This window comes from Euwallacea fornicatus, chromosome 19 (genome assembly GCF_040115645.1).
Source record: "Euwallacea fornicatus isolate EFF26 chromosome 19, ASM4011564v1, whole genome shotgun sequence".
Lineage (NCBI taxonomy): Eukaryota > Metazoa > Arthropoda > Insecta > Coleoptera > Curculionidae > Euwallacea > Euwallacea fornicatus.
Window position 1 is genome coordinate 737,934 of NC_089559.1, and position 16,376 is coordinate 754,309.

The window sequence follows — 16,376 nt, forward strand, 5'->3', positions numbered from 1 at the left end:
AATCGATGTGCGTTCACAAGAAACGGAGCTAATACAAATGTGCGTTTTCTCAAACTTCGCCTAGAAATGATTAATCCCGCTGACGTATTTAAAGAAAATTTGTTGAATCACCTGCAATTTAAAAAAATCAAAATTTCTCTCATCCACTCTGTATCACATTGGCGTGCCTTGCGACCGATTTATTTCAAAAGGGGAATAGAAATCTAAAAATTAACTAGTGGATTTACACAGAAGATCAAAAGACCCGCATAAATTAATTGTAAATTTATGGAAATTACTTAGGTGGAAATGCCGAAACACGCCAAATACTGTTTTTTATTGTGCATTTTGTGACGTAATAGACGTGTATCCAGGATTACTCATGTAGTAGATAAATGTACTTTTTAGTTTATTTCCGTCTGGAACCCCATTTGTATTATAAAGTTTTTGAGTTCTTTGGCAAATTTTAAATATATTTTATGCAATATACCTACGTTTAGATTCAAAAATTATTAAAATATTTGCGCAATGATACAATTAGAGCTAGATCGCATGACCTCACTGCTATAAAGGTTTTTATGGGGTTATCCGAAGCATAGAGCGTATTTCGATAACCTCAACGATATAGAAGGGTTAAAAAATAAAGTGACCAAAAATGCTTATTAAATATCTCCTCACATGCTAAGAAAATTTCTTGAGGAATTTGAATTGCGGCTTTCCCCCTGTGAGGAAATCAACGAGGCGCAGTTCAAACATCTAATACATTAGATCATAGTAGTTTATATGGTTATTTATTTAAATGTTAATAGTTCTATCATTATTTTTATTTTTTTTGTATTTTTTTTCGATACCTCTTGAATTTAGGCATGGATATATCACATACAGTATAATCAGAATTTTTCAAAGAAGTCAAAAACGGCATTTTGTATGTGGGGTTCCACACGAAAAAAATTTAAAAATTCAATTATGTACTACGTGGGTAACCTTATATACATGTCCGTAACGTCAAAAAATGCACCATTGAAAAGAATATTTGATGCGGTTAGCATTTTCATGAAAAGTACTTCCTTCATTTTCTATCGGATTTATGAGGAACTTTTGGTCTTCTATGTGTAACTACGGCAAAAAATTAGCTTCACCACTGATGTATTTAACGCAAACCCGTTTAAAGCTCAACTGCAATTGCGAAAGATCCATTATTGCTCTCTTCAACTCAGAACCACAGTGGCGCGCCTTGCAATGGATTCATTTTAAACGGGGAGCAGCCATCTAAAAGTAAAGGGCTCTATATATAGCTACTGCAAAAACTGAGCTATGCCCCCTTCAAAACAAGAAGTACTGTGGTGAAGCATGTGCAGCTATTTAAAATAATTTTTTTTCACAATTTGCTTCAAATAATCAATCTAAAACGACGGTATATGCATATTCTTAAAAACGCCCAGAAGTAATCTACAGCTGTGACGTAATTCGGATAAAATCCCTCACAGTTCCGTTGAGTTAAAAACTGAAGTTTCAAACTCCAACTTTCAAATCATAGCGACGTTGCAAGGGATCAGTCTTGGGGTGATGAATTGAATGCAAAAAGTTTTTTTTTGCACGCTTGCAATTGCGTTTGGTAAAGAGTGACGCCACTGGTATATTTAAAGTATTTAATTTTTAAGATGTTTCTTCTGTAAATCAGCTACGTCACTAATTATAATTTAAAGTTAACTTACAGAAAATTCGTTTCTCGCAAAAAATTTAGCGGCAGATTTTTCTGCCAGCCGCAGTGGCGTAGCACCTGACCTCCTTGTTTCAAGTGGGAGAAATAACATTTCCCTTTTGTTTATAATGACGATAAATGCCAAAGGACAGTTTCGCCACTGATACGTTTCAGGAAAAATTGCTTGCTGTTTTATTGGACAAAAACGTGAAATTACATAATCTAACCGTAAGCCACAGAAGCATAACATGAAAGATATTTGTTTAATTGAGGAAACATTTATTTAAGATTGCGGCGAGACACGAAATTGCAGATTTCGATATTCAAATAGAATGGCGTAGCCAGGGAAATATCATATTTAAAGTGCAAAAAGGAATGTAAAAATGTAGGAATTTGCACATTCCTATCAATTTCCAGTAATGAGCTGCGTCCCTGAGTCATTGTAAGTTAGAACTGACTAAATTTAGGCAGATCACGATGGCAAAAAACGGAATTGGGAATTACGCTTCAACTGCTGGTCACGGTGATGTAGCAGAGAAACTCACGGATAGAAAAATTGAATCTAAAACATTTGGTTGCTTCATATTGCCAATTGCTTTCAGAAACGAGCCACACCACTGATTCACTTTTAAACTCAGAGAAAACTCATTGAAGAGAGTTCAATTCACTAAAAATCCAATTTATAGATTTCAACCGCCAATTGCAGTGGCGTAACCAATAATCGATTTGAAGAGCGAAAATCGATAATAAAAATGTACTATTTGCTCAGTCGTGCCTACGTCTGAAAACGAGCTACGTCACCGACGACGTACTTAAGAGAAAATTGTTCATAGTTTGAATCACAGGGAAGTGTCCCGGGACCGACAGCTTTCGAGGGAAAATCTATATTATTACATATTATGAATCGGTTTTAGAAATAAGCTACGCTACTGACTGTAATTTAAAGCCAAAATGTGCTGTTTAAGCAAAAAAAACTGAGACACCGATTAAGTGGCGTAACGGACACATCAATTTCAATCTCAGTAAATTTGGAAGAAGCAATGATCACAACCAACTTTTTTTTAGATATTAAACTTCTAAAAACTAAAATTTTGAGGTGTAAATAGGTGATAATCCATGGTATATACGCCTACCTAAAGACCATTAAAGGTTGTCGAGTTTATTTATGAACAGTATCAAATAAGAAGGATCAAACCATATCTGGTGATCAGGAGCTCGGTTCTTGAATCTGGGAACCGGGACAGTCTCTAGAAATGACGCCAATATGGTTGGATATGGTCGTCCTTATCCAGCTACGTGGAATGGGAACAAACCCATAGTCCCGGCCTTATGGGGGGCCGAGGTTTGTTGACAGTCCAGGAGTGCGAACTTTCCTGTTGGAAGTTTTTCTTAGGGAAAGGGAGGATGTGATTACAAATTTCAAACTTGCTAGGGTCGGCCCTGCAAACACAAATCATATTGAAGTCATTCCTACTCTTCAAAATTGAAAAATCTTGCCCCGATCGAGGCTGGATATGTTCTTCCAGAATTTCTCTCGGTATGTCGTTTAGTCTTAAATGAAGTTTACAGACACTATGGCAATTTTCAGGCCTCCTGCAGGGTAAATTTAGATTTTTAACTCTTTTTCAACGGCAAAAATCGTTTAATCCTATGAGAAAATTCATACGCTAAAATCGACTTAATATCTGCAGAATCAAACTTAACTTATGAGCACTTTTCATAGCTAAGGCCTAAATAGACCAAAGACATAACCGCATCACTTTTAAACTTCCCTCTCACAAAGGGGGGATCACCTCCTGAGCGGGGCCCCATGACGCCCCCCTTTCCACTGCCACCGGTACCTATTACAGGATTCCCACACTACTCAAAATCGCGGGATGTTGAACAGGCCCATTAACGCGCCTTTGTGTTATGGTTATTTAAAGCCCCGGATGGTTAACAAGGGATTTCGGGGGTGGAAAATTCGACCCTAGAGGGTGCGAAGTTGTCGATGCGCATTGGGAGAAACCCGGTACACTTTACGTATATTAAAACTATGGATCAAAGGTAAATTTCGAGGGAGTTTTTAAGGCTTTTCCCAGCTATTATTTATTTATAGAGAATTCCTGAGGAAAATGCAATTTCAGCCTGATAGAGCGTTTAAGAGCACGCAAAACACCAATCTGGGCTCTAAAAGACCCCTCTAAGAGCCGCTCTCCCTAACCGGGGGGCGGGCTGATCAGAGCAGGGGCGGAGCTTATCCGGAGGTGCTAACTGGCGGCTAATGGACCAAAATAATCGCTTGTCTTGCGTTAAAAACAGATTGTTAACAGGAGCTTTACTGGTGTGAGATTTCTCGAAAGATAACGGTGTCCGTCGGATAAGACAAGAAAGGGTTGGTGGCCCAAATTGGTGAGCATTTTCGGAGTTGAGGGTGGTTGTGGTATGTTTCTGGATGGTTTAGGCGGGTGCAGACCTGAGGCAATATGGTAAGAATATGTAGTTGCTAATATATTAGGAAACTGGCTCCTTAAACTTTTACGAATTATATAAAGACCTTGCAGATCCTCCATGTAATCTGGTGGTAACTTTACATAGAAGATAATTTTCATGGAAATGGAGAAATTGGCCGAATCCCGTATATAACTATTTCCTTGAAAATTATTTTCCTGAGTGTGAATATTAAGATATCTCTGCCCTAAATATGGTTTTCTCACAAAAAATTCAATGACAATTAGGTTCTCAAGCTACGCCACTGATTTTTTTTTAGTTTAAAATAAATGACAAGAATTTATTCTTAATTGGATATATATTCACCCGTTCTTTCCAGAAAGGGACGAATTGGTCGATTTCTTTATTTCATTATTCCTTCAGAAGTTATCTTTCTGATAAAGTACTTTAAACTTGCAGTTTGATTTTTCTGCCCTAAAAATGATTTCTGCGTTTCAATTTTTTGACTAAGTTTGATTCAATACCTACGTAACGCAATACTGATTGATTGAAAAAAACTAATTAAATTTACAAAAAATCCCAGCTCTGATATGATAACGGCAATGGCATAGCACTGGTTGGTTCAGTATTAACCTAAGATAGAGACCCGAAACTTAAAATCTATCTTTTGTATATTCTTGCCTTCTTCGCAAAACTAGCCACACCACTGATTAATTTAATACAAAATTACTCACTCGGATTATAAACAAATTGCTAAATTTCAACTGTCAATCACAGTGGCATAGTAAGGGCAGAATAGTGCCTAGACAGATAATTATGCATCTCCTTTTTGCTTATTGTCAATTAGATTTGTCGCTACGCACCTGATTATATGAATATAGTGTTTTTTAAAGTTCGCCTTTTCAACCAACATGGCGTAACATGCGACAGACTAATTTCTTATCAGAGAATTGATTAAAAAAAATTACATTTTGCATGATATTGCCACTGACTAATTTAATGCAATATGGTTTAGAGTTCAGTTTACTAAAAAACAAAATTATGAATTTGAATTCTGAACCACAATGACGTAATATGGGACAAAACGATTTTTTGGCAGAAAATTTACCATAAAAATCTACTTCCTGTAATTTATCACCTTTTTCCGGGAATTAACTACGCCACTGATTAGTTTAAATTAAAATTGTTCAAAATTTGAGGTATGATGAAATTGCAGACTTTAACTACCACCCACAGTGGCGTAGTAAGGGACAAGATAATTTTTTGACAGAAAATTTATCCTAAAAATCTACTTTTTGCATATCTTCCCCAACTATGAGAAGATAATTTAAAAGATTAACTGAGCAGATAACTAATTTAATATAAAAATAGTTAAAAATTACTTGAGGTATAACAAAATTTCAGACTTAAACTGTCATCTGTAGTTGTGCGGCCAGGGCTCTGCGTACAAAATTAAGTCTTAAGACCTCTATTTCCTATATAATCAATTAGATCTAAAAATTAGTTATAGCACTGATTAATCCTGTAGGAATTTATTCAGAACTCGAGCAGAAAATTTAGTCCACATATTAGGTTTTTAGCATATCATTAATTATTTTTAAAGATTAACTACGCCGCTGACTAATTTTAATTAAAGTTCGCATGGGTAAAAACTAAATATACTGGCCGTAAATTTTATCACAGTAGCGTAGCAAAGGGCAGATCAATTTCTTGGAGTGGCATCGACACTACAAATCTACTTTTTTATATATTTTTAGTTTCAACTGACTAATTTAATACAAAATTAAACGCTTAAATGAAGATGGAAATTTGAGACTACAACTGTCAAAAATAGTGTTTGGCTTCGCCACTGTAAAAATTCTTTTAAAGCCAAATTCCAGGCCACGATGATATCAACCACAGTGGCGTTGCATGCGATGTAAATTCAAGATATAGGTATTTTGCATATCTTTGAATGGTCACTCGCGGAAATCAGTTACGTCTTTGTATTGTTTACGTAAAAATTTCATCTTTATTGACTTTATACCAAAAACAAACCTGTAGTCTTCCACAACACTCCATCTTAGCAACAAACAAAACAGGAAACTTAATAATCTAAGTGTGTTTAAATGCCTCAAAGTCGCTCTAAAAAACCCGAATTTCAACCTCAGATGCCACCCTCATTGGCGTAACAACCGCCAGTCTAAATCGATTTAAACTCTCCTCCAGGAAACCTCAACTGACGACTCGCCTCGCAACTACTCAGACTGCAGCTCAGAACTCAACGATGCTCCGTATACCTCGGAAGACGATAGCAGCTCAGATTTGTTCCAGGACGGCCCGAAAACATTAGAAGACGACTGCAAATCCAGCGCTAATAACAAATTCTCCATAGACAGTATCTTGGGGCTTAGCGCCAGAGTTAATGAGGGCAATAGAAGTCCTCATGAGGAGAGTGAGAACGTCCAGAATGAGTCTGTTCGGTTTATTAAACCTACGCCCATTAATGCTGCGAATAGGACTGGTATGAGTTTTTACTATAAGTGGAAAAAATTGAGAAATCAGGTGGGTTTTTAGATTCTTCATTATATCATCAGTCGATGCTGGAGAGGTTTCCCAGGCCTGAACCTCTACCTCCAGAACCTTCGGGAAGTTTGTTGGAATATATAGCTAACCAGAATAAACTGATTCAAAATCGGTCAACTACGGAAGGCAATTTTTTGCCCTATCAGCTGCACCCTACTGGTTCCACTTCAGCAGTTCTGTATTCTAATTGGTTGGGAGGCGTTTCTGACGTCAAGGGCTCTAGTCATTTGTTCGGACTGCCCGGTAAGTTTGTCTCGTGGGAAGCCGACTTAATTCCAATTAGAAAATTAACAGATGATGATAATTACTTTGGGTGTCTTGAAACCTGAGAGAAATCGTCTAATTTCAACAGTAACACGGGGGGTTGGGGGTTAATTTCTGTGAGGCACGCGAGTTGCTCGTTAGAGCGAAAAATCATTTTTGCACCTTTCAGCGAACGCTAAAGGTGTTTAATGGTATAGAGGCAGTTATAGGGCATTAGCGTTGTTTATTGGACGTTGGCCCTTTGTTCGCAATTTGGAGAAAAACGAGCGTTCACGGAATTTTATAGCGGGTGTTTGTCCAGTCATTATCACCCATAAGAGACCACCAGTTAGTATAAAATTCCGAAATGGGAAATTAGCATCTCTAATAGAGAGTTTGTCTTAAACGCTGAACAAACAGATAAATCACACAACACTATTTGACACCCCAACTCTTAAACTTACTTCCTAGAATAGTCGTGTACGTGTGAAGCTATAAAACTACATACGCGGCTTTAAACTAACTATTTGCAGGTGGAATCTCTTCATTTCTTAGGCACACAGTAGCGTCCAACTTAGGCCATCTTACATTCTCATTAATTCGTACAAAAGACTTCATCAAATTCGAAGTAATGTATTTACGTACAAAATTTACTGAGAAGGTCCTGCAGCATCTAGGGGTGATTTCTTTTCTATTATATGAAAATCTTCTAAATTTAACCTAAACGGTGATAACTTACACCACTTTTTCAACTCATGTTTTATTCAAGACGTACTCGCGCAAAATGACAAAACACACCATGTAATCTGCCCATCCATCAACAAAGGTTCGTCACGAAGAACGTGTGAATTTTTCGTGTAAATACCTCACAAAAATGCAGTGATTTCTCTGTTTTACTGTCCCTGCAAACCCCTAACGATAAGAAAACATGTTCACTTTAGTGGTATCACCCCCGCCCTTTGCATACACACCTTATGCGAAAAGCATTATCTAACCAATTTTGTTTACCGTCTCTAAGTGCATTTATCGACAAATTTGCGGCTATTAATAGAAAAATTCGCACCTCATTGTTATTTGTGTAATAAGTGGGATGTTGTCGACTTTTACGATTAAAAAATCAAGTTTTGTAAGTCACAGCAAATGGACTATTATCAAGCTTATTGTCCACCATTGTTGAATTACGCAATTAAAACTTGGCCGCTAATTGAATTGATTGATGGATTTCATTGGCTGTAAAGAACTTTGAAATAAATAGGCATAAATTTAATTGTTTCAGGCCCCAAACCTGCGAATAGAAGGTCTCGTAAACCGGGATTAGATAGGAAGCCTCGACAAGCCTATAGTGCGAAACAATTGGAGCGCTTAGAGGGAGAATTTAAGGTGGATAAATATTTAAGTGTGAGCAAACGAATGGAGCTCTCAAAGGCACTCAATCTAACTGAAGTGCAAATTAAAACTTGGTTTCAGGTAGGTAGGTAGTCAATGTAATTCCATCAATAATTTTTTGTGTATAGAATCGGCGTACGAAATGGAAAAAGCAGCTTACAACGAGGTTGAAAATGGCACAGCGACAAGGCCTTTTTCCTCCTCATTATTTTGCCCCATCTCCGGCATCCCCTCAGCAGTATTCTCCTCTTTTCCCCGCCTATTATTCCCCTTTAATGTTCGGCGTCCCCGCAATGGAAGACGTTGCTATTGCACAAACATCGCAGGAGGATAGTAGGAGATAATTTGTTGTTAGTTTTAAGAAACTGTACAATGTAAATAAATATTTACTATATTATTTAAGTTTCTTACTAAAAAGTTGATATTTACATTATCTACACACTCTTTATTCTGTTCTAATCACTTGTTGATGCGCGTTAAATGAAAACCCGTTAAAACCGTCATTTTCACAGCTGATTTTGTGTCAGTGGTGGCTAGTAAATTTGCCGTCAGGTTGAGTAGCTATGAAAATGTGGCTTTTTGCTGATATTTTTCTATAAAACCCCTAAAATTTCCTTTGATTCACCCCTATAAATAATCCTAATATTCATTACGTTTCTCCCCCAATCACTCTTACTTCGGGTAACATAATTTCCCCTGGTGAACGTTTACTAAATCACCAGAAAACTTTGTTTAATTTGGCCCAGGGAAATATTCCAGCTGCTAGCAAAATTTTATAATTTGTAATTTTACTAACAAAAGCCCTTTAACGTGGCAAAATGAGCGATTCGAAGGACAAGCTGATAAAAGCTATTAAGCACTACCAGGAAAGCTTGGAGAAGCATTCAAAAAGTGGAAGAGGTGAGAAGGTAAGTCGGGGATTAGTAGGAAGGTTACAATTTTTGATATTGGTATTATTTTTACTGTTATTGAATTGAAGATACGTATACATATAGCCAGTTTTCAAACCTTGCACCTTAGTACATATTTACAGCCCTTAGTTGTTGAATCATGAATTAAGCTTTGTTCATCTATACCCAAAACATAAATTTTTATATTTAGAATGCACCATTGTCACGATAAAAAAAGGCAATCTAACATATACAAATTCTTTATTTATATTAGTGTGTTCAAAGGTTGATTTTTGGCAACACAAACTTATAGGCATGACTTGGCCTAATTGTGGATTAATTTGATTGTTTTGTCATCAATTTTTATTTGGTCATTCAGATGGTAGCTAAAGATAATATACAGCTCAATGTTGCTACAAGGTATTATAAATTAAATTGATTTGACAGTCATGCTATTCTTATGGAATGATTTAAGTATATATTACAAATAGTTCAACAAAACAAACCTTGCTGAGAGTTTTTCATACAACTGGTTCTTAATCAGATCATTTGCATTAGTACCCATTTGAGAATCCAATTCAAAGGCTGCAAATTTGGATAAACAAATTATGCAGTGATTAAACTAAGTTGAATGATGGAATATTTATGTTACCAGAGAGGTCATAGTTGGGTCAAATATTGTAACGTTGATTTTATGTCAGTTATAGGAATTTGGGGTAATTCGCAAGTTACACTCAAACAATGTAACATAGGTAGGGCTAATTAAGCAGAAGACCACAGGAGCAGAACGTTTATTGACCACTGTCAAAGGATGAATGTTGCAATGTAAAAATGATTAAGCTAGGATAGTGGTATCTACTACGTAGTACTAGGTCAAACTTTTTGCTCAAACAGCCCCAATCTTATTATATTTTCCCAAGACTCTGACCTGATCAATAATAAGAATAATTAATAAATTTTCAAAAAATCTTATTCTTCATTTTGTACAGCTTCTTCATGCAATTGAAAGACTTGCCACCCTCCCTATTCGAGTGTGGCACCTGGAAGAAACAGGTGTTGGTAGGACTGTTAATGGATTAAAACGTTATGAAGGTACATTTCTTTGGCATTTCCAAAATTTCAAGAATATGCTTTTTTTAATTTTAATTCAGGTGAAGTTGGCGAAAATGCCAGGAATTTGGTGGATAAATGGAAGTGCATGGTAAAGGAGGAGGAGGATGAAGAGCAGGCAAAATTAGAGGAGCCTGATGTTACATCAGTGGAGAGAAAGAAAGATAAAGTGGTGGAAGGTAAGAAATTGCACACAATACAAAATAATGAAAGTTATATTTATTTACTTGTGTATTATTACTAAAAAAAGACTGGTGAAATTTTTTACCCTCATACTAGTTTATATTTATAAATCTTATTTCTGTTTCAATTATCATTTATAGAACCTGGATCACATCGAGGAATCCATCATAAGGAAGAAGAAAACCAAACTTTGCGGTATCAAGAATCAAACGTTTCTAGTCATAAAAAGTCTTGCAAAAAAAGTACTGAGAGAATGAATAATAATAGTGACAAAAAACGGCAACATTCTAGTGATAAATCTGACTCCGATCGCCGATCTAAGAAACTTAAAGTCAGTGATAAACATAAAGAAATTAGGAGAAAGAGTGAAAGTAGTGACGACAGTGAGTCAGAAATAGAGAAAGATGATAATGCTTCAAGGAGAGGATCTGAATCTGAATCTAGTGATGATGATTCTTCAAGTGATGACAGTGATAGTGAGAGTGAAGATAATGGGAGCTCCTCAAAGTCAGAAGAAGAAGAGAGAAAATGCAAAAAAAAAGAGAAACCAGAGGCGCAATCTAACAGAGATAAACAAAGCAAGACCGAAGAGAAAAAATCTAGAGAAAGTCAGTGGGAGAGAGAGAGAGATATTAGAAGCAAATCAGGAGACCATAAGACTGAGAAAGAGAATGTTTCTAAAAGTTCCAGAACGTCGACAACTGCAAAAGAGAGTCGAAGAGATTCCAAATCATCTTCATCAAAAGATAAATCCAGGTCAAGTGAAAAAGACTTGAAACAGTCGGATAAAAGTGAGAAAAATAAGAGGCCCAGAAGGAATTCTTCATCAGAACAGCGACATAAACACGAAACTTCTCGTCATAAAAATTCATCTTCAAGTAACAGCAAAGAGAGGAAGCATGAAGATGATGTTAAGAAGTCAAGACCTAAAGAGGAGAAATTTGAAAGCAAGAAGGAAACTTCCCCGAAAAAGAAATTTGTTTCTGATCAGTTGGTAACTAATGGCATTGATTCAGGGTGTGGTGCGAGTTTTGCTGATGTTTTAGGCATGCTGGAAACCCCTCTTCAAAGCAAAAGCAAGAAGAAAATTACACCAGAAGAGAAACCCAGTTTTAGCAAAAGTACCATGAAAGAGCCTTCAAAGAGTAATAATAAACTGTTACAAGCCAATGTTCCTCCTTTGCTCAAAGACTCTAATAACTTAGAACCACTTGTGGATATAAACATCTCCAGTCTCCTCCCATCAATTACTCCAAACTACCGGCCTCTAGGTTTACCAGTGGATGGTCCTAATAAGAAACTTTGGATGGATGATGAAGCGCTTTCCCGCGTTATTACTGCAAAACATCAAAGAACCAAAGTGTTCTCGGGCAACAAATCCACCTACAACAAAGTTCCTTCACTTTTCAATCTTTGCTGTAGGATCCTGCAAGACAACCTAGATGCTCTGGAGTATACCGGAGGAGTTCCATACTCCATTCTCAAGCCCATATTAGAGAAAGCAACTCCAGATCAATTGTATCAGCTGGAGTTCCATAATCCATATGTGATTGCAGAGACTGATGAATTGTGGCAATTACACTGCCAAAAGGAATTTAGAAACAGGAAACGGGAGGAGATGGAGACATGGAGGGAGATGTATTTGAGGTGTCTGGATGAGAGGGAAGCTAGATTGAAAGCTTTGACGGCTAATATAAAGCAGAGTCAGGATAGATCAGTTCCCGTAAGGCAGACCAAGTTAGCGTACGTGGACAGTGTGGTCAAACCTCCGAGGAACGTTGCTAGGAAGCAGGTAAGTTTGCTTTCTTATCAGGTTATTCTACGTTAGTCGTGAAGGGTTGAAAAATTACAAATTTTAGTTAATGCGTGAAAAGTTCTGAAGAAGGTATGGCTATATATGATTTTTCCGGGTTAGAAATGCGTATCTAACGTTAAAACCTTAGTTAAGCGTTGAGTTATTGGCTTAGTCTGCCTTTATTCAAGAGATTCTGAGTGAGGATTTTTGAGGATGAGGAGCTTGTTTTATTTTTGGGCCTAAATTTTTAGTGATTTTTCAGAATTTCAAGATTAGTTAAGAGGTGATTTTGAATGGGAATAGGTACATTTAGATCACTTTTATGTTTGTTCAATTCGTTTTTTATATTTGCATTTTATTTAGATCTGAGAGTAATTTCTTTTTCTCACTTTGAAGCGTCGTAAACAACGAAGAAGAAGAAAGTTAGGCTCTAGAACAGTGTATAAAAGATAGTACCTATTTTATTGTGTTTAGAAGTTTTAAGTATATTTTTGCTATTCTCTTTATACAATTTTGTTCCTTTTTTCTAACTTAGAATGGCCTAATTTTTATTATTATGATTATTATTTATATTTATGAATTTATTAATTATATTTAATATATTAGTTGTTTTATTCATTTTTTAATCTTTTATGTGCAGGCCAAAAATGGTACTGCAGTTGAGATTAAAAGGCCTTCACAAACCCCAACAGAAAGACTGAATCAGTTAGCTAAATCAGGAGAAGCTGGTAAAGTGAGCGTGCCCAATCCCGGAAGGGCTGCTTATGATAGAGGTAAATTGAAATGAATTTTTAATTTGCTTAAAGTATGCCCAAAATAAACGATATTTTAGGTTCTGGCAGTATCAGTCACAGCTCGCATCTGAAGCCAAAAAAGGCTCCTTTGATGGCGAAGAGTCTCTCTTTACTTAAGAACCGTTTTGGACGTAGATAATACTAGATTTTAATAATTTTTCTGAATTTTATTTCATAATGTATACAACGTGTGTTTGTTCTTTCATGTTGGGAATATGCAAGTGTATAAATAAGTTGTGTAAATACATTTTAAGTAATTAAAATAGGAATTATTGTGTAATTCGTAGTTGAAGATAATGGGTGATTATTAAAAAAAAACATCGCAGTATTTTGTATCGATTCTGGTGATTCGAATTTATTAAACCGTGTACTATTTACTACCAAAATTTTAATGGTAACAAGATCTAAATTACTGTCGGTTTTTAATGATCACCCTTCAATTTATTACATGGCAGGAACTTTCAGGATTTTTTGTATCTAAAATACTGTTGAAAATGGGAAAGTTCCCTTGAATGTCAATTTTTACCCAAATAAAATGAAATAAAACAGAAAGGATATATTTTATGTGATTTCCATTAATTGCTCCCCAAGTTGTTGCCTTACCCTCTTAATGTTATTTAGAAAACATGACTTTTTGAGGTTAGTGATGTGTATGAGTCACTTTTGACAGTTGCCCGCTGGTTAAATGTCATTTTGACGTTTATTCTTGTTTTCCTGCAACAATTTTTCGAAAAAGGTGTGTTAGAAATCCGGAAAATTGTGCTTTTAACTTAAGTTTCGAATAATGGAAGCGTACGATGTGATTGTCAACCAACCGGTAGTGATAGACAACGTGAGTATCACGCATCATAATTCAGTATTGAATTGAGATTAACTGAATCTTCTCTAGGGAACTGGTGTGATTAAAGCGGGCTTCGCCGGGGACCAAATCCCAAAATGCAGATTTCCTAATTAGTAAGACACCAGCGAATTTAATCCTGCAAAGCAGTCACTTGAAATTTTAGCGTGGGACGGCCCAAACACATTCGAGTAATGGTTGGGGCTCTAGAAGGGGATGTTTTCATTGGTCCCAAAGCAGAGGAGCACCGAGGCTTGTTGTCCATTAAATACCCAATGGAACACGGTATTGTAACTGATTGGAATGACATGGAGAAAATATGGAGTTATGTTTATAGGTACTTAGCGTAAAGTGTTGAAACAATGTTAAAATAACCTTCTTTATAGCAAAGATCAGCTAAATACCTTCTCAGAAGAGCACCCAGTTTTGCTTACTGAGGCTGCATTAAATCCAAGACCAAACAGGGAAAAGGCTGCTGAAATTATGTTTGAAACCTTTAATGTGCCTGCATTATTTATTTCTATGCAGGCAGTGCTTAGTTTGTAAGTATTTTTTAATCCTTTTTTCATAGTTAAATATGTATGAATTCAGGTAAATTTTTCTTCTCAAACTCCACAAATTGTTTTTGTTACTGTCTGCATACACTTGTTTTGCAGATATTCAACAGGTCGCACCACTGGTGTGGTTTTAGATTCTGGAGATGGGGTCACCCATTCAGTGCCTATTTATGAGGGTTTTGCCTTACAACACAGCATCATGCGGTCTGATATAGCTGGTCGTGATGTATCTCGATTTTTAAAGTTAGTGATTCTCCTTAAACACATAGAATCAAAATTTTGAAAATCTTGTATTATATGCTTAGGTTACTGCTTCGAAAAGAAGGGATTATTTTTCAAACAACTGCAGAATTTGAATCTGTGCGAACGATAAAAGAAAAGGCAAGTTATCTTTCAAATAACCCAGCAAAAGAGGAGTCTGGCGAGTGTGAGTTGATAAATTATACTCTTCCTGATGGGAGTGTGATTAAAATTGGACAATCCAGGTTTAGAGCCCCAGAAATTCTTTTTAAACCTGATTTAATTGGTCAGTGTCAATGAAATATAGCAATTCCTATGTGTATTAATTTGCTTTTTCTTAGGTGAGGAATGTGATGGCCTTCATGAAGTGCTCCTATATTCTATTCAAAAGTCAGATTTAGATTTGAGGAAAGTTCTCTTTAAGAATATTGTCCTCTCAGGAGGATCTACTCTCTTTAAAGGGTTTGGTGATAGATTGCTTTATGAAATTAAGAAAATGTCTCCAAAAGAAACACAAATTAAGGTAAAATCAAAGTATTTTTTCTTCAAATCAGGTAAATTGGATTTCTATGTATGTAGATTTCTGCTCCTCAAGAACGATTATTTTCTACGTGGATTGGGGGGTCGATTCTAGCCGCTCTAGACACATTCAGGAAAATGTGGGTCTCTAAGAGGGAATTCGACGAGGAGGGGCAACGTGCGATACATAGGAAAACATTCTAAGTAGGCTTTTTCAGTTAAATTTATTTATTTCCTTAAAAAATTTATGAGTAAGACTTGTTTAATCCCATCGAAAGCGTTACAGTGTCTGAAAATCTCAGTAAGTGATGTGATTACAGTTTTTGACTGGTATACACTGATGTGAGCTATAAAAATCCTCATTTTTATTGAAAAATGCTTTATTTCCATGACACTTTAAAGGGATTTTTAAAAATAATTTAGAACATAATAAAAGGTGACAATTCGTAAATAACAAATAGCATAATCTCGTCCTGAGGTTACGGTTCGCTGTCGAATGCCAGGTTTTTTGAATGATCACCAATACGTTGCAAAAACTTAATATCATTTACATTTTACTATATTTACTTATGTTTGCTATGTACCGGATGATCCGCAAGTTAAGGCTATAATTAACAAATTCAAAGCCCATACTCTGATCGTCTATAAACGCGTTTCTTAACTATTCTAGTGCCTATATGTCGGTGTCATAATGGGGACTGCACAGTTAATATCTAATTTTTCAGCTTTATAATGTGAATTTCTTTTGTTCTCCTTTTTGTAATAAAACGATTAAGAAACGTTAAAATGTGTTTTTTCCCTGGGATAATTCTTTCAAATTTGACATCTTTAATGGGAATATCCGTGGAAACCGTAGGTAGAAACAAAGAGAAAGGTAAGAGCCCTTCACTGAATGTCTATAGAATAAAAAAAAACTTGTTCTTTGACTTTATATCTAAAATTTCAGTTGCGTACATGGAATTGCTTGGAAGAAACTAGATCCAAAAAAAAAAGCATTTTTCTGATCTGTCGATCACCTGTTTAGAAAAATGTTGCAGGAAAAAAATCGAGATATGCATATGTGTTGTGAGTCTATTAATTTCTTAAGGGCCCATTTGAACTTGAACTTGTTAATTTACCTGTAAAATTTCAGATTCAAGAGATTT

The 16,376-nt window shown here is 35.9% G+C and overlaps 3 protein-coding genes across 3 annotated transcripts; all 3 read left to right on the top strand.

Annotated features, from left to right (window-relative positions):
- Window positions 1–3,997: 3,997 nt before the first annotated feature.
- On the top strand, window positions 3,998–8,731 carry LOC136345214 (homeobox protein MSX-2-like). Its single transcript, XM_066293297.1, has 5 exons — window positions 3,998–4,149; window positions 6,320–6,614; window positions 6,668–6,919; window positions 8,196–8,386; window positions 8,434–8,731. Exons 1-5 carry the CDS (start codon window positions 4,147–4,149, stop codon window positions 8,647–8,649), a joined length of 957 nt encoding a protein of 318 aa, XP_066149394.1. The 5' UTR covers window positions 3,998–4,146; the 3' UTR covers window positions 8,650–8,731.
- Window positions 8,732–8,828: 97 nt separating this feature from the next.
- LOC136345275 (transcription elongation factor B polypeptide 3-like) lies at window positions 8,829–13,629 on the top strand. The gene is made up of 6 exons (XM_066293405.1): window positions 8,829–9,213; window positions 10,185–10,287; window positions 10,347–10,484; window positions 10,629–12,280; window positions 12,924–13,056; window positions 13,116–13,629. Exons 1-6 carry the CDS (start codon window positions 9,124–9,126, stop codon window positions 13,214–13,216), a joined length of 2,217 nt encoding a protein of 738 aa, XP_066149502.1. The 5' UTR covers window positions 8,829–9,123; the 3' UTR covers window positions 13,217–13,629.
- Window positions 13,630–13,760: 131 nt separating this feature from the next.
- Arp1 (Actin-related protein 1) lies at window positions 13,761–16,018 on the top strand. Its single transcript, XM_066293821.1, has 8 exons — window positions 13,761–13,909; window positions 13,967–14,031; window positions 14,082–14,252; window positions 14,302–14,457; window positions 14,572–14,715; window positions 14,778–14,998; window positions 15,054–15,235; window positions 15,292–16,018. Exons 1-8 carry the CDS (start codon window positions 13,862–13,864, stop codon window positions 15,433–15,435), a joined length of 1,131 nt encoding a protein of 376 aa, XP_066149918.1. The 5' UTR covers window positions 13,761–13,861; the 3' UTR covers window positions 15,436–16,018.
- Window positions 16,019–16,376: the final 358 nt, after the last annotated feature.